This window comes from Rhea pennata, chromosome 5, assembly GCF_028389875.1.
Source record: "Rhea pennata isolate bPtePen1 chromosome 5, bPtePen1.pri, whole genome shotgun sequence".
In the NCBI taxonomy this organism is placed as follows: Eukaryota; Metazoa; Chordata; class Aves; order Rheiformes; family Rheidae; genus Rhea; species Rhea pennata.
Genome location: NC_084667.1, coordinates 25,277,699 through 25,295,955, shown reverse-complemented (window position 1 = coordinate 25,295,955; position 18,257 = coordinate 25,277,699). Strand labels below are relative to the sequence as shown.

Genomic DNA, 18,257 nt, shown 5'->3' with positions numbered 1-18,257 from the left:
TCATAGTAACATGTATTTTAAAAAGCAAAATATACTTTTGCTGAAGATTTTCCTTTAAACATCTAAGGTAATTATTCAGAGCAAAATACCATTTGGTGGTTCTTTTCAATAAAGGTAAAATAAAGTAGGTGTTTGATGCTACAGAATGCTTGTTTGTATTTATTTATCAATATAAGGTTTTATGTCCTAGAACACTTCTATGGAAAACAGTTTGTTTTAAAAGCAGTAAAGTTAATATGGCTTCTTTTCCTTTCCTCCCCCTCATATATAGCTATTGCATGTTCTTATTTGTCACTAAGATAACAGAGAAAACCAAAATGGAAACATTTCATAGCCCACTAAACATACGGAAAGAACTGGACTTAAAAGGAGAGAAATGTGACAGCAGTTACATATAATTATTTAGAAACTGAATTTAGATTAAATTATAACTGTCCCAATTCACACTCCACCAGAACTTTCTGAAAATCAGGGATGCAGTTTCTCATTATCACAGAAGTTGAATGCAGCAGAAACTACTGTTTATTCTTTGTAGAGAACAGTCAGGCTTCTGACCTGTGTATTTGACTACTTAGCCTAAGAAAATACATGAAAATACGATTTTGTTTCTGCCTTATAAGAAATGGTGATCTACGTTAAAGGGAACGTATTCTTCTCTCCTGTCTCAAATCAGAAATGTAGCATTTGCCTCCCAAGTTTCCCATTGACTAAGCTTCACATCACAACCGGTTCTGTGCACTAAATACAGCAAAGGAAACAAAATTGGATGTTCTATGTGAATCAGACTACAGCAAAAGAAGTTGTCCTCATGCAGTTACTGATAGATGGGAAGCCATCTGTGTCAGAAAAAAAAAAAAAAAACAAAAAAAAAAAAACAACAAAAAAAAAACACAGTTGAGCCTGTATTAGCTGGTCAACTTACCAATCATTTCAGCTAGGAAACTAAACCTACTGTAAAATCACAGCTGTAAGATTAGGTAGGTAAAGTAACTACGGCCATATCAGTATATAGTTTGAGCTGTATTCTTTCCATTGCAAGTTGATATGCTCCTTAATACAGTCCGGTCACTGGTAGGCCATTAAGGTAAATTCATATAGCACTGAAAGAGATGATCTAAGCTAGAGTCACAGTGATTTTAAATACAGGTCAAGCTGTAGCTCAATTTGGCCTAGATCAAAAAAAGCCCATGTTTTTTTCACCTAAATCCTCTTTTTTTGCCTCAAAATTTCAACATATTTTAAAGAAATTGAAAAAAAATGCATTGGCTTGTTTTGTAGCTCTGCTGACCAACCCTTCTAATCTAAATATTCAAAAATTGAGTGAAGACATTTATAAAATCTTGATTTTGGACAAAAAGCTTTTTTATTTTATAATGAAAATAAGTGATTCAATGAGAAACTTACAGAGCAATATATTGAACATATTAAGTGTGTTTTCTTTTTTTCCTTTTCTATCCATCCTGTAAACTATTCAGCTGACTGAAGTATTTGTTGACTTAAGTAGGTTTAAGCCTACATGATCATCACTGTTATTTATGGTGTCCTCCTCTCTTAATCATCTCTGAACGCATCTTACTAAGTCTGGATGTTAGGTGAACTCTGCCAGTATTATTCACATAGCAAAGGGCAGGAAGACAAGAATGTAGTTAGAAAAACAATTTACTACTATAGGCTGTTAAAAAAAAATCAGCTAGGCTATGCTCTAACTTATTCACAGGAAAAATACATACTATATCTTCCTACAGCAGACTGAGAAGCATGCACAACTCTCCCGGTCCCTAAAAGACTTCCATTCCATCGCTGAGTGTAGCCGAGTGACCAGCTTGCACCTTTTGTGAACACTTACATTCACACACTCTTTAATAGGCAGTAAGTAACAATTAACAGAGACTGTCGAATGTAAAAAGTTGAAAACCACTCGTAGTCAAACATAGCTGGCAGTTGAAGTGAAGGAGAACTGCAGCAGGTCAGGGCAGAAAGTAAAGCTTGGACCCGTGTTCCAAATGAGTTGTAGGAATGAGCCAGCAGCGGGCTGGACGCTCCCGGGGAAGGTTCTTTGCGGCATCACTGAGAAGCTACAGTGGGACAAAGGCAGGAAAGCCATAAATGATGCCAACATCATTTTATGGGACTTGCATTTTTTTTCTGACACAAAACAGTATTTCTACTATGCCACAAATATAATTGATGATGTTAATCGCAGTGGCATGGCAAACTGAGACATTTGACATAGTTTCACCCAACATTCTGATCAAATGATGAGAGACAGACTGCAAATTTGTCAGCTGACTTACATCTATAGTTTGAGACTTGACAGGACTCTGACTCTGCCTTTTGGGCCTGAGAAGTGCAAATTTAGCAGCAAGACAGAAGCTACTGTTGTTTCTTTATTGTCATTTGACAAGGAAAAACAGAAGTAATTTCTTGGCAATCCCAGTAAGTATTGGCATAGCAGAAGCATCACCCACAGTATGCGGGCAACAGCTCTGCTCCTGTGGCACAGCCAGTAGGAGGCACCTTCTACCGACCTACTATGTACCAATAAATAAATAAACAAATAAATAAAGCTGTTGTGCAATAGGGCTGTTCTTGGGTCTTCCCTCTTACCCAGTAGGGGAAAAAAAAACCAAACAAAACAAATCCATCAGTGTGGATTTTGGCCCTCTTTACTCATGGCTTCTACTACCTTTTTATTTACTACAGTATCCTTAATGAAACATAACAATAAGCCCTTACCTCAGATAAAAACACATGTAGTGATCCATCTCAAAACCAAACACTGGAAGATTGCAATAAAAAATGATATTCCCATCATATTCAAAGCACATGCTAATGGACAATCACAGTCTTGCCTACTAACATGTTCTGTCCTGAGGTGAAGCCCATCTGCAAGTACTGCCTTGACAAGAGACTGTGACTACCTCTGTTCAGCTCTGACTAAATGTGACATAAGCTGGAAAACAAAGAAGCAAGAGATGAGCTTATTAGGCAACTGTTGCTAACTCCCTTTGCAGTGGGAGACCAGAGGTACCCTGCTCCCCATCACTAACTGGCCTTAGATAGAGAAAAAGTCAAAGAGAAAGGCCTGGGACTGCATGGTTAGTGAGACCACGGTGGCTTATGCCAATATACAAATATAAAAAGCAATAAATGGTTCCGACAGTAAGCCTTTAGGAGGTAGAGTTGGGAACAGCCCCATACACTGATGTCTGATACCATTTAGAAGGATGAGTCTAAGGTGGGAGTGCTGCATGCAAGGGCCAAGCTGCAAGCCAGGACCTGACACATTGACTAGTCAGAGCAAGTGCCCTGTTCCCCTGGGTCCAGGCGGTGAAGGTTTACGTGTGCGCCTATCAAAGGACAGAAATCACTATGTGCCCACCATTCCCTACTCAAAGGACAGAAATCACTGTGCACCCCTACTGTGCATTCCCTACTTCCTAAGTAAATAAATTTGAGATTACGTGTTGCTCAGGGATGCGGTTCTGTTATTTCATCCATCCCTTCTGCTTTCCCCATGACACGTGTCCTAATTCATCCCAAAGTTGTTTATTAAATGTTTGGTCTCCTAAGACAGCTAACAAGTAACCTACAGTGAGGATATTATCTGTAACATTACCTGCAGTCTTCAAGGAACTGCGCTGAGATGGGCAACTCACTCAACAACGCCAACAAACCACTACGGGAGCATTACAACAACTCACTCGAGCCAACACTGAACAAGTGCCCTAACTTACTAGTCTGATGGGAAACTGCCTGAAGCAGACAACTGAGCTTTTTGATAATGTTTTATTTCTCCTTTTACTAGATTTTATCACTACAGATTGTCCAAAGCCAAGATAGGATTTCTGAGCAACTTTTTTTGCTTCTTGAACACCCACAGGCTTTAATCCTTTACTTTTTTTTTTTTTTTTTTTCCATTTGACTGCTGGCTATTTTAAACATGAAGATCAGTTCTTCAGCTAATTTATTCCAGCCAGAATAGCTATGTTCCTTAATAAGTACAGACACGACACCCTCCCAAGCATCCAGAGGGCATCAGCAATTACTTAATCAAACATAAAGGTTTCTTATAATCATTTATTTTTTTGACTCTGGACGTATCTGTAACTGTTTCAGGCCATGGAGGTCCTTGAACTGCAAAAGATCAGAACAGTTTCTCCGCTATGGCAACATCCTTCTAACTTAAGTGAAAGTGTTCACCTGCATCGACTCTTGCAAGACAGTGCTCAATAGCCCTGCAGAGACAAGCAAGCATATGTCCACACGCTTGGGGAAACCCAAGCATTCTCACCCACAAATAGCATTCCAGTAACCTAAACAGAGTCCTCCATGTTTTTAAATCCCTCTGCAAACATGCCTCAGGCATCTTCAGGGGGCTTTTCCCATGCTTCCGCTGATGGAGAATTTTGGGCAAATTGCACATTAAAGCTCCTTGAAAAGGTTTCTCAACACTTTTCTCTGTAATATGATGTGTTGCTTTCTCATTATTTCCGATACTAATGATGCTACTGGATTTTTGTGAAGTCTGTCCTCATCTGATTTGCAGAAGAGAACTGGCTCAGAAGATGACATGAGATACAATTATAAGGGGCCACACCCTGAACACACAGCTTGGACAATGCACCTATCACTTACAAATTCCTGAACTGCATTCAAACTATTCTCCATGTTACTCAGCAGTTCTGAACGTGACAAAAAAGATGCCCTAAGTCCATGTGGTTTTAGAATTACAATGATCCTAACTGGACCATACTCAAGGTCTTCTCGAGAAGGAAATACGCAGTAGACATAACCTCTAGTTGTCTTTGAAAATGACATACTATTACACTGATCCTTAATTTTACTGAGTACAAATATTCATTTTTCCCTTTTATTTCAGAAACTGTCAAGTACTCATCAAAAAACATTCTGTATGTGTGTTACTTTTAAGGTGGTAAAGAGGGGTCTCAAAAATTCAGTGTCTGCACATACATTGCAAAGAAAAAAAAAAGAAAAAAGAACAATGTAGGCATGTGTTTTTAAACTACTGTTCGTGCAGTCTGGTCAGGACTGTGTGACACAGTATACAGTGTTTTGTCATCCAAGGAATGTCTTTGATCAAGAGTTTATGCAAGAAGGAAGAAAAAGCCATGAAACCCTAATCCGTTCCCACAGTCCAGTAAACGTGAGCTGGACAAACAGTGGACAATAGCAGTAAAGCTTGCTTCTGGAACAATAGCTGCAACTAAAAAAAATAAAGGGTTGCTGACTCACAGTTCCTACAGTCAAGAAAGATTCCATGCAGTGTTGATTATTCCCCAGAATCTGGAGGATGCTGAAGATTAAAAATTTACTTACATATCACACCGAAATAAAGCAGCAAAATATGCTGCTATATCAAAGAAGAAAGAAAAATCCTGATGTTGATTTTGCATAGTGCAGAGCTGAGATGCAGAGACTGCCTAAGCATCAATCTTTTCTACCTCAACATTTCACTAAAAGTAAACTCCATAATTTGAGATTACATTATAAATAAGAAACAGTTTAATGCTTTAGATAGTTATGCAGAATTTGTGGGGATGGAATAGTGACATACTACAAACTTCCTACTTTCTCAAGACAAAAACTACATACTATTTCTCATATCTGTTCAGAAACTTTCTCTAGGTAATTTTGCCATGCTAAAACCAGATACACAGAATGACATACTGGTTAATCACATAGGTGTATGAACTACTACAGAACAATTCAAAATATTTTATAGCAAATGACTTCAGAATCAATTGGCTCTTATTACAGCTGTTTGGTTTGGGGTTTTTTTTTTGTTTGTTTGATGTTTTATACATTTCATATGAGAATGCAGTAGTACTACTTTACATTAACAAAGACCTCTAAAATCCCTTAGGTTGGCTACATTTCCCTTCTCGCTAAATTACTTAATTTGATAGAGCTATACATACACTGAGGAGTAGTAAAGTACTTTAGGAATCATAGCATAAAAAGTGATACAAGAATACAGGATATTATTATACTTTGGGAACAAACAGCCCTGTGATTCAGGAAGGAATAGTCACAGCGTGGTGCTGAAGAGACATATGAGTTAGCTGCAGATTAATTAATTTTATAAGCAGTATTAAAACAGAGCTTATTTGGGTATTTAACAGCGCTGTGTATCAGCAAGATCAGTGCTTTGGTCTAACATAGGTGGACTGTTTCTGCTTTTTTAAGCTGAAGTTCTCTTGTCTCTGTTACTGAAACCAGTGTTTCCAAACCTGAGCGCACAAAGTTAAACACTTAGAAGACTGCTTTCAAAATAATGCCCAAAGTGCTTCCTTATTTCAGCAGAGGCTGAACTAGTTCTGCTGTTCCAAGGACTGTGACACACGTCCAAGGACTGCAACACACTTACTGAAGCGCCAAGTATCAGTAAGCTCTAGGTGGCCTTGATATGTGAATCCTAGACAACAAAACTTGCAACTGGAAATTTGCCACAGAACTTATCCACACCCAAATCATCCTCATTTTCTCTTGTAATACATACATTTCTGTAGTAATGCACTGTCATAACTTCGCCCATGATAAAAGTAACTCAGGCAGACTCTAAAATGAGAATCTTCATGGTCACTTGCCAAATTATGAAAGGTGAAATTTTAGGATGTAATTAAACCACAGAATCCATTGCCATACAAAGTTGTAAAGGGCAATATTCAAAAGATACTTACATCCATACTGGATAGCACACAGGATATGAAGACCTAATTATAATGTTAGAAGAAATATTAAACCTTTTGTTTCAAAACAAAGCCCTTCTCCAAGAGAAGATCAGGATGAGAAATAAAATCACAGATACCTTACTCTGCTTCATTCATCTTTGTTATAATCTTCTCAGAAATGTCTTGAATGAATTCTTATCAGAAATAAACATTCTAATCCAGATGGACTTCAGGTAATTCTAATATTCCAATGTATTTCAGACTACAACCTTAGAATCACGAGACACACAAACACTACCATTTTGTCAAAAATGCTTAGTGCTTCACACTGCTAGTGCTGCAGAACTTCTTTCTTTTGGAAAGCAATGACCCTGAGAAGGAGCCCTGTCTTTATCTTGCCAATAATTTTATCTCCAGAAAATGCCATTCACTAGTATCATCAGCATTCCCTTTCAAGCATGCAACACTGGAGAGTAATTACAAGACATTATAAAAAACCAAAATGTTCAAACAGGCCATCCAAGGACAAGGTACCCACTTTTAAGACTGAAACCAGAAAAAAATATGACTGTTAGATCAGATACTGAAACACAGCGCTGCATTTAATGAAAATTATATCTTTGGCAGCTTATGAGTTAAAAAAATAGTATTAGATCTAGGCCTTTAGTTGCATGATTTTTAAAAAAACCACAAGATTAAAATTTGAACGTGCTTTTCTTGTGATATCTTAATGTGGAGATGAGCATCAAGACTTCACATTAAAAATGCACTTAGAAAGCATGATAAATGCAAACAGAACAAAAGATGTCAACAGAATAGTATTCAGAAATCTAACACCTTGCAAATTCAGATGAATTAGATGTCCGTCAGCAGGGTAAGTCATATCTCTTAAAAGGGTTTCAACTGTTAGTCTAAAGTACCGTGGAATACTAGGGTGCACATAGATTTATGACTTTATGATTTTCCTTCATTTGTTCCAATGAAGGAAACTGCATTTATAGCCAAAGTGTAAATAACAGTATAGTGTAAATAGTATTGATCTACTGAAAAAATAGAAACAAAGGATAATTGTATTTCTTAATATCTAACATATCTCTAGAAATAGTCATTAAAATGTGCTGCCCTTCTATAATCCTTAAAGAAACAAACTGAAAAGCTAACACACTTAGCGTTGTGTTCATGTTTTAGAAAGAATCTGTATTCTACAGCTGTATTATCCAGCTGAGAAGAGATCATGAATCAAATAAGCTGGAACTCAGCTCAGAGTAGTCAGAAATTTTTGAGTTAGATGTTTCAAACATTCTTCCCTAACCACTGAGCAAAACTAGAGGTGATGAATACAGCAATGTAATTTAAAATCTTAGTAACTTCAATATTTTTTGAGATATTTTCCATCCTATTTTTTTCAGATTAAGTACTTCTGGAAAATTTCAAGCTTGTTAGACCATGTAGCACAGAGCTACAAATCTTAATGTCCAATTTTATTAAGAACCAATATTAGAATCTACAAGATTACATTCATCTCTATCTTTTCCTCCTAGTTTGCTACTCAGAAAAAAAATCCCAAATAATTAGAACAATTGATGTGGCTCATACAAGCTTTATTCAGCCTTTCCACACATAGATCTCTCAACATAATCTTTAATTACAACATAATACCTTTTTTTTCCACAGAAGACCTGATCATTCAGTACACAGGATGAAAAATCAGTACTCAAAAAAATTTGTTTGAATTTGTTGCTGATTTTAGGAAGGTGTTAATGAAAGAGGAACGGCATTAAAGAAGAGAAACCATATGTTTATGTCTCACAAAGCTGAGTGCCATTTTGAAAAGTGCAGTTTTCCCAAATTCTGATGGATTTTTTTCCCCCAGTAGTATTTTAGTTGGGTTGCTTAAGAGTCAGCAAAAACCTGTGAAAAGGGTGTTCTTAAGTTTTCCGTTTTCTAAGTGACCCATATGAGAAACACATGCAAAAGTACACACATGCAGAAAACCTAGGTACTCATAACCACAACTGATATTATCAAGTAGCATGTTCTGAATAACTCAGGTTCTTAACATGTAAAATTATTTGGAAAACAATCAGACATCTCACATTAAGGCAATTAAACATTCTTAATGTTTTCAGGGCTTTAACTCTTATTTGTAAATCAGGTATGAAAATACCTCTATAATATGTTGCAAAGACTCCACTGTTACATCCCCGAACATCACAGAAAACTTCTGTTTCAAAAAACAGTTTTAAAAGTCTATATTAAGTATAGGAGTACATATCCAACAGAATCTTTAACTGTAGCTCATTTAAGGTAGTATTTCTCAGGTACTTGCAGCCTGGGGCTTGTTCTGATTGCCTAGTGGTCTAGTTGCATACCAATTAAAAGTCAGCCATACTCACACTGCCCTATATAAAGGAACTGTCATACTGCTATATCATTTCCGAAGTCTCAAATCACGTTTCACAGGAAAAGTGAAAAACTCACCCATATACCACTGTAAAGTTTTTTTTCACTAACGTTAGCCAATGTCCACTACTAACAGGCAGAGTTTTTACTAATATTATTGAATTATGATTACTAAATCATTTTAATTAACGAGACTAAAATTTTACAAAGGTAATATTTCCAGAACCAGTTATCTTTAAATATGTTTCAGCATTCAAAGATTTGATGCTATATAAAAAATATACATATAGTATCATGAATAATATGTTTTTGGAGCATAATCAAGCCGAAGCAGTTTTATAAACAGTAAATAGTTTCAAGTCCTCCTTCTCCAACATTTTCACCATGCAGGGCGCAAAAAAAAAAAAAAAAAAAAAAAAAAAAAAAAAAAAAAAAGCTACAAACAAATCCTACCTTAATACTACTTTATTTCAAAGAAGCCTATCATATAATCAGAAGAGCTGAATCATGCATACATATATTCTGTACTCTCTATTTTGGCAGCTTCTAGCTATACAAATATTTGTACACCCTTACAGGAAGCATTACTTACAATCTATTTCTTACACAATATTACAACCTCCTCCACTAGATGGCCCTAACTCTATATATCAAGACTGTTTGAACACTTAAACACAAAAGACTTCTTTTAGAACTATGCACACCAGCAGTTAGTTATTAAAAAAGGTCTCTGCTCATTGATATATCCAGGGAAGACAAAGTAGAAGATTTCAGAATCAAGTGATACACATATATGCACATGCACGCTCAATAAAAACGTACATTTTGCTGCAATTTTTGGATCACAAATGCTAAAGAAGAAAATGTGTATGTCTTTCAAATCCCAGATGCAAATGCCCAGTGAACATTTTTTAAAAAAATTGAGTTGCTTACTTTTTTTGTATAATAAAAAAGCAGTGCAAGTAGAATAGAAATGAGGTCTAGATCACATAAAATAGAGCTATTCAAGGATACGGCCATGTTAGCACATTGTCTTTATCTGAGATAATTTACCCTGTGAATAGCTTCTGATATCCATGCTAGTCAAATCTCTCTTCATGAAGCTACATTATGCCATGTAGACTGGCCAGACATCTACATTACAGCTTGATGAAAGATCTTCTGCAATTATGTAACTATTTGTGAATGGAGTGCAAAGACATCTAACAGCACAACATAAAATATCTTTCAGGTAAAATGACTTAACTTTTTCCACTTCAGCTAATATATCTGAATAAAACTGACAGCATCCATTTTTTGAATGAGACCAACAAGCATACTTTCAAGCCTAGAAAATAATAAGCTATTCCCAGATAAAAGGTACTAGCTCAGTATCACAGCTCTTCTGCCAGTCATGTTTATATTACTGATCACTTACAATTCTTAACTGTTTGAGGTTTTTGCATACTGAATCAGCCTGCAGAGCTAGTAAAAAGAGCAAATTTCAAGTTTTCAGCTGTAGCTACTTTAAGAACAAGTATCTTATTCTCTCTCCTATTTATTCTTATTCCATTTACAATCCTATACTTTACCCATGAAGATGTTCACTAATGTAAACTTAACAGGCAATAGATACTGTACACATGGTGTAGTACAATATGTACACAGGGTGTAATCTGAACTACATATACAGACTTTTAAAATAATACACATCCTTTAAATAAGGAAACATTGCAAAAAAACGTTTTCCTCTTAAGGATTAATCCGTATCAGTGCAAGATTAGCGAGGAATTAAAGCAGATATTTAATAGGTTTACACACTGGTATTTCAGTGATCCTATATAAAACCCGGAGATAACAACTGTAAAAGGACATATCAGAAGTACTGTTAAAAGCTCAGTGTTTTTCTCTTCCTTCTTTAATGTTTAGCACCTGTTCACTGTTTTCATTTTGTTTAAAGTAGCAGTAGATAACCACTTCCCAGTTATGTGTTCTTTTAATATTTCTTCTTTGTTCATCCATGTTTATCTTCATCTGTTACACTCAAAATGTTAGTGACGATCTTTCAGTACTGATTCTAAAATCAGATTGAATATTTAGTATTGAGCAAACCTAAAAAAAAGAATACATAAGTGATGTAAAGTATCTGTTCTCTAGATAAGTGTCCCAAACTCCTAATTCCTCCCTGTCTGTTGTTCTAGTTCCACTTGTAATTTGAGACATTAACAAATGGCATTTTCAATTTTCCTTTCAAAGAATGTTTTTATGTTTTTTTTTTTTGTTTTTTTTTTTTTTTTTTTTTGCATTTGCCATCATTTGGAGAATTTTCAACTTATTTTAAGTACCTTTATTATGAGTCCAAAATGAGAACAATAATAGTTCTTAACTGCATAACAACTATATTTAAGCAGGTTTAGAGATTAAATCTTTTCAGAAATTAATACCACTTTTGCTAAAATAACAGCTTAATTCTACAAACCTGTTTAAATTTTCCTCTGATTTTTTCCAGATCTTCTTGAAGCTTATCATAAGTGGGGTCTTCATAAGGGAATTTATGAATCATCCCTATTAATGAATCCAGAACCTTTATCTTTTTACTACAAAGAATCAGAACAAAAAAAATTAGTCTATTTTTCTACCTACCAATATGAGGATTATACTGATATTTATGTATTATAATACAGTGCACAGAATCAGCAGCTCTATCCCTTTTCTATTCAGCTTTTTCCTCATTTAACTCACTCAGGCTGTCTTTCTTTAAGATATATACATACAAACACATGAAAATAAATGTACAGATATTTAAACTGTGACTTGCAACTGGAAGTTAAGTTATTGCACAACTAAAAGTTAAGTCTTCCCCTTTGACTTACCTTCCAAGAATTGAGAAATATTGAAGAATCTTTGAAAATATCAATTAGATAACTGAGTGAAATAAAAAAATTCAGTAATAAATTTCACTAAAATATATATCAAGATGGCTAAGAATATGGTGGCAATTCTTTCAGCTAATTTTATCAAAATTGGACAGGGAAAAAAATTACAGTTCTGCAAAACCAAATGAAAGCAATCCATTTTTGGCACAAAACACACTTGGTGTGGCAAACTAGAGAAATTAAAAAAACACCATAGCAAGACAGATTTCTGTTGCAGTCAGGAAAAAAAAAATATGCAGAGACCATAAAATTCTAGATAGGAAAGGCAAAGATTTTCAGTCTTATCAAATACTTTTGAATTATTCATGAGATACTGATGCCTTTGCATGTCTCACTGGCTTTGGGAAATGGAGCCTATAATTATAGCTATTACTGATAGTGAATTGCAGCTCCCTCAAGAAAGTACAATAGCAGTGTAACATGAATGTCAGTATTGGATGATGGAACAGCCATATCTCTGAGAACAACCAGTGCTAACTAGGGGATAAAATACTTTCAGACTGAACGGTGAATATTCAGTGCAGATCCTTAAAAATTCTAAACACTCCTCATGAATGAAATTCTATTCAGCATCTTACTATAATGTGGTCTGTAATTATGGTCTTATTAAAGCATCTCAAAGATAACACAATTTTTAACAGGTTAGGAAAACACTGTATCTCTCCAGTCAAATAAAATTAAAAAATAAAAATAAAAATACTAGATAAGAATTATACTATGTATTTAATAATTGTCAGAAAACTGACTGTTAAGAATCCTAAGGTTTTACCAAATCCAAAGAATCCTTAGGAAACAAATCATTTAATCTCATTTAAACTCAGAGACAAAGTTTCTTGTCCAGCTAAATATATTTTAGTTTCAAAATGCCTCAAAGCATATGGATTCTGTGCCTTACAGAGGAAAATATTAACACAACACTTAAGTAATTTCACCAGATTTGTAAGCTGCTAGAGTAAGCAGCACACTTGCAAGCACACTTGCACAACACTGCAAATAATGCAACACACTATATTTCTTTTCTTTTTGGAGGAACAGTATCTACTCCTTTCCTCTGCCAGTAGTCTTATGAAAGCTAAGCTGTAGAACCAACAATAGTAAACAAACATATACGAATCACGGGTAGAGATGGGACAAGACCTCCCGCCATAACAAATTCTGCTCGTAAATATACAAATCACTCAGCAAAACCACACTACAATTACTTATAGGCTGGAGATGCATATATCCCATAAGCTGGACTCTGCATGCAGTACCTTCTGAAGGCAGTCTAACCCTACCGTCAACTGTTAACAATTAGATAAGTACAACCCCAGCATTTTCTCACCAAAGAACTATTCTCATTTTAATTTAATTTAATAATATTGTGCAGCTGTTAAGAAGTCACCCTTGCTTGCTACATATGTCAGCATCACAGCTTTTATGTAATGAAAAAAAAGCTCTACCAGTGGTTAGTAAACTTGACTGCAGTGACATAGAAGTAGCGAGTGTTTTAGTAGTTCGTAAGTATGCCCTACTCTCCTTTTGGAGAAAAACAACATAGAAATCATAGAAAAAAATGCAGGTTGAAAAGGATCTCTGTACGCCATCTAGTCCACCTCCTGCCCAAGGCAAGCCCAGCTTCAAAGCTAGATCAGATCAGGTTGTTCATGGCCATCTCCAATCAGATTTTGAAAGTCTAGAAGGATGAAGCTTCTGTAACCTGTCTGGGCAACCTGTCCCAGTGCTTAACAGCTCACACTGGAAAGACCTTCCTGCTTATGCCCCATCAGAATTTCACTTGCTGCAATTTGTAGACACTGCTTCTTGTCCTTTCACTGCGCACCTCTTCAAAGACTCTGTCTCCATCCTATCTAGAACTTCCCCTGACATAATACAGTTATATACCTCCTTCGTCTTCTCTCCTCCAGGCTGAACAAACTCTGTTCCCTTATGCTCTCTTCAGTATCATATGCTCTAGCATAGGATAACACTTTAGTGGCTCTCTGCTCACATCTTTTCTGCTTATCAATATTTTTTTTTGGGAGCAGGCAGAGACACCTTAATTTGTGTCAGTATTAAAGGAACAATATTTTTTAAATCCTACCTGTTCTTTTCATCTGTGCATTTGTGGAGCAGACACTGCCATGTCAGTGCAAACCCAAGGTAGCAGCCAATCTGTGGATTTATAAGAATGCCATGGAGGAAATAAATGTATGTATATATAGTATACACAGTCAAACAAACAAAGCATTGCATTCTAGCTCACTCTTCAGGAAACAAATCACTGGATATACAAATAAGTTTCTATGTTGGAAAGTTTAGTAAATTACAGCAGGATAAGTAAGGGTAATTGCAGTACATAACATAAGTAGTAAACTATTTAAGATGTAGCACATACAGCAATTCTGAAAAACAACAGCCTATTTTATATGCTTTAAACTCCCAAATCTATGAATCTAAACTATAGTAGTGGGGAGATAATTGGAAAACAACCTCCCTAGTCAGGATGCTTTGATAAGACTTGTTTTTGCAGCAGTGCCAGCTTAAATAGCCCCCACACAGCCCCACAAACACCTGTACCAGCTCAACTGAGGGAGCAGCCAGCTCAACTGAAACAGGAAACTACCTTTTTTGAAATTATTATGGAAATAATTTTACTAGTCTAATTGAAGATCGTAGCATGGAGCCAGTAAGAAGTATGAAGAGCTGACTAAGCTAGCCCCACTGCCAGAACTTCTCATTATGACTTTGAATACTAAATGTAATAGGAATGTAGATAAAGTTTTTTTAAAGCACCTATTTGATAAGATAGCTGGACTCACTTTCAAAAGTGACTTAGCATTGATAGAGAAATGGTGGACACCTGAAGCAAATTTTATAAGACTGAAGAACTGAATTCCAAAACTGCAGCCTAATCCCACATTGGCCTGTATGTGTACATGTGCATACACCTGAGCTTTAACTTAAAAACAACACTGTCAAACCTGGAAGTTTCTGCAGCTCACACACCACTTCAAAACACAACAGGTGCACCTGGGATGCCTACATTTGTTAAATACAGTGGGGGTCTTTCATCAGGCTAATGCACAAGTTCGGAATTAATATCCCTAATAAGTGCTGGAGCATATTTCAAGTGAGGCTTCCAGTTATTTTCCTCTACCAGAAATTTAATTTGCATGCACCAAAACTGCTTAAACACCAAGGTAAATGGAGACAACTGATGGATTTATTTTACAGTTGTACTATAGCCATAAAAACCAAACTACTATGGTAAAATACAGCAACAGGCTTCTCAGTATAGTGAGTACAGCGCTACCAGAGGGGGCAGTGACAATCTCCTGCTTGAGCCCAAGCAGATACCCTTTCTAAGCCCCATACCCCGATGGATGTGATCTTATATGGATACATTTTAATTATACTATTTTCCTTTAATTTTCTCTCTGGCAAGACCAATATGAGACCAGTATCGTAATTTTGCTCAAGATATGAAACAGGCTGAGAAATCTAAGATTGCCCAGGTCAATCATTCACTCATTTAATACGACAGCCTACAACCTTACTATTCTCTGGAACCTCCTCTATGCTAATAGGTTGGAACACTCCTCTACTACACTTCTATCTTGAACCTTTTTGTTTAAAGCCATTCAGTTTTAGAGTTTACTGTTTAACATTATCTTGCTGAAATGCCATAGTTGCGGCATAAACAGTAAAATATTTCATCCCTATGCATTTCTGTATCATGCCCAAATGCAAAACAGAATTTTATAATTAACTAACCTTTCTTTCTTTCTTTTTTTTTAATAGTTTACCATTTTCACTTCTTAAAGGACTAATATCATTGTTATTGTTCTTTACGTAGTTAATTACTTCCTAAACCTGAAAAAGACGCTTGTAAAATTACTAAGAGGGCTTCAAACAGACCAAAGAGATTGAGATTTGTGGTGCTATACTTGAAATAAGCCCTGCTAAGAATCCTGTACTAGAGCTTCCACATCAAAGACAAACTTTTTAAAAGACTGGCTCAGGAACAAAAACACTATACTATGCAGCACTGAACATGCAACATGACAGACTTGAGCTGGACACACAAAAGGAGTCACAGTGGCTCAACACCACTCATTTCTAGGAAAGCTTTCTGAGTCAGACACGGCATTGTGTGAATGTAGCAGTACATGCAGCTGACTCTTACGTACTGAAATATAACATACCTCAACCAACAAACTCTACCAGTGTTAGATAAAAGAGTACAGCTGAGACACTCATAACTGTTGCTTTATGAGGCAATTCGGATGGAGAACCAACATTTCAGCGTTTTCTCTGTTCTTATATATCTGAACTGACTGAGTCCTCGATGAGTCAAGTTTTGACTAACTAGGAATCTTCTATTTGTTCTTAACATTGAGCCACAGACAATCCAGGAGGGCTTTTAGCCTGTTTTGTAGTATATAAAGTAAATAAACACTACGTCCATTATCAATTTGTTCTGAGCAAGCTTCTTTTATTTTGTTCATATTTTTCTTCTCCTTTATCCTCCTTTTCAAAAAAACCCCAAACCTTCAGAATTCTATACAGCAAAGGAACTCACAAAACATGAAACCTTCTACTAAAATGCTCAAATCAGAACACCACCTCTAAACTACTTTTATGGGCCCTCTTGGACACATACAAAACAACGTAACTTAAAAAGAGATATTACACCTATATATCTCTGACTGGAAAGTGTAAATGCACTGTCTTATTCAAAAAAACCTCCTCATTATACAGTTTAAACTGCGTAATACTGATGAAACTTATGAGAATGTATTCAAATTTTCACCTCCTAAATTCCAGATAATGTTTTCAGCTTTTTTTTCTATATGGTCTTACCAATGTGTTCAGCACAAACTAAAAATAACTGCTTTAAATGATCCTAGAATGGAGCTCTTGGGGCTCAGGCTATCGCTATACCAGGCCTTGCTAAACAGCTGCTGTACTACAGTGAGTTTCTTGTGATTCTAAAATATCTTCCCATTTACCTCAGACCCAATCTTGGCACCATGGAGCGATCCATACCTTCTTCCCTCAACAACTCCGATATGGCTGCCTTCAGCATACCCCTCTTGATACCCCTCACCATGAAACCTGTAAAAAGAAAAGTACGGTTTCTAATGCTTGTATCCATACGAAGCTCATACAGCTGCACACAAGCAACTCTTGCAGCCAGAAATATTCTTTATCATTTCAGGAATATAACTGCCCATATTTTGAATTATCCCACAGTATTAATTTCAAATAAAATGCGTTTATGAAAATCTGGGTATTTGCAAACAAGCTTATAACATTTTACCAAAAATAAGGCACTTCACAATCCAACTAAATACTTTTACCAGAATAACACAGCCAACAAACTCTGGAGTCCGGGTCAAGTTTTAAAAGGCGGATTTTAAACACGCGACTGCTGCCCAAAGCCCTGCACCGCAGGCTGAGGAAGAACCGCGGTCGAAGGGGTGGGCCCGTCAGGAAGACGGGACGAAGAGAGCTTTCGCCACCGCTCTCCCCAACCCTCTGCCCGCCGCCGCCCCCCGCCCCCAGCGCCTCTGGCTGGCCCTGGGCGCACGGCCCCGCCGCCTCCTGCCCCGGCGATCGTCACCGCGGCGCGCCCCCTCCGGCCCCAGCACCCCGTCTCGAGCTCCGCCGCCCGGCCGAGGCCACCCCGCCGACTTCACCTCTCCTCGGCCATCACGATGTCGTTAAACATGTCCGCGCTGGACGAGGCCGCCGCCATCGCGCCGCGAAAGCCCCAGCCCCAGCCCCAGCCCCAGCCCCAGCCCCAGCCCCAGCCCCAGCCCCGCGCCGGATGGGCGGCGGCGGCGGCGGCGGCGGCGGCGGCGGCGGCGGCGGCGGCGGCGGCGGCTCCTCCTCCGCCGCCGCCGCCGCTCAGCGTGCCGGGAGAGGACGGCAAGCCGCAGGGGCCACGGCCAGGAGGCCCCAGAGCGCAAGCGCGCCAGACCCCCACGCCGTCCCGGCCGGTGCTCAAGTGGCGAAGGGGCGTGGCCCAAGGGCGTCCCGCGTGCGCAATGGGCGGGGCATTCCCGCCCCTCGCCCCGCCCCTCGGAGCTGCGCGCTCGGTCTGGCTCGCTCCGTCGTGCCGCCTGCGGTGCGATGGCGCCCGGTTGCCCGTTCGCGGGCGAGTGGCCGGGCCGGGGTGTGCGGGAGTGCGCGCGGGCACCGCCGCCCCCCGCAGCGGTGGCGGGCCCCGCCCTCGCGAGCCGCCCCTCGCGCGCCC

The 18,257-nt window shown here is 37.9% G+C and overlaps 1 protein-coding gene across 1 annotated transcript; it reads right to left on the bottom strand.

Moving 5' to 3' along the window:
- Positions 1 to 9,548: 9,548 nt before the first annotated feature.
- Positions 9,549 to 17,779, bottom strand: LTO1 (LTO1 maturation factor of ABCE1). The gene is made up of 5 exons (XM_062576941.1): positions 17,698 to 17,779; positions 17,008 to 17,113; positions 14,097 to 14,167; positions 11,557 to 11,674; positions 9,549 to 11,189 (listed from the first exon to the last, which is right to left on the bottom strand). The coding sequence occupies exons 1-5, from the start codon at positions 17,754 to 17,756 to the stop codon at positions 11,121 to 11,123; spliced, it is 423 nt and encodes a 140-aa protein (XP_062432925.1). The 5' UTR covers positions 17,757 to 17,779; the 3' UTR covers positions 9,549 to 11,120.
- Between the last annotated feature and the right edge of the window lie 478 nt (positions 17,780 to 18,257).

Coding starts and splice junctions, on each gene's coding strand:
- LTO1 (XM_062576941.1), bottom strand. CDS start 17,756: ATGGCGGCGGCCTCGTCCAGCGCGGACATGTTTAACGACATCGTGATG. Junction 11,675..14,096: donor TGCACAGATGAAAAGAACAG/GTAGGATTTAAA, acceptor GATTCTTTGTAG/TAAAAAGATAAAGGTTCTGG. Junction 11,190..11,556: donor TCAGAGGAAAATTTAAACAG/GTTTGTAGAATT, acceptor TCTTTTTTTTAG/GTTTGCTCAATACTAAATAT.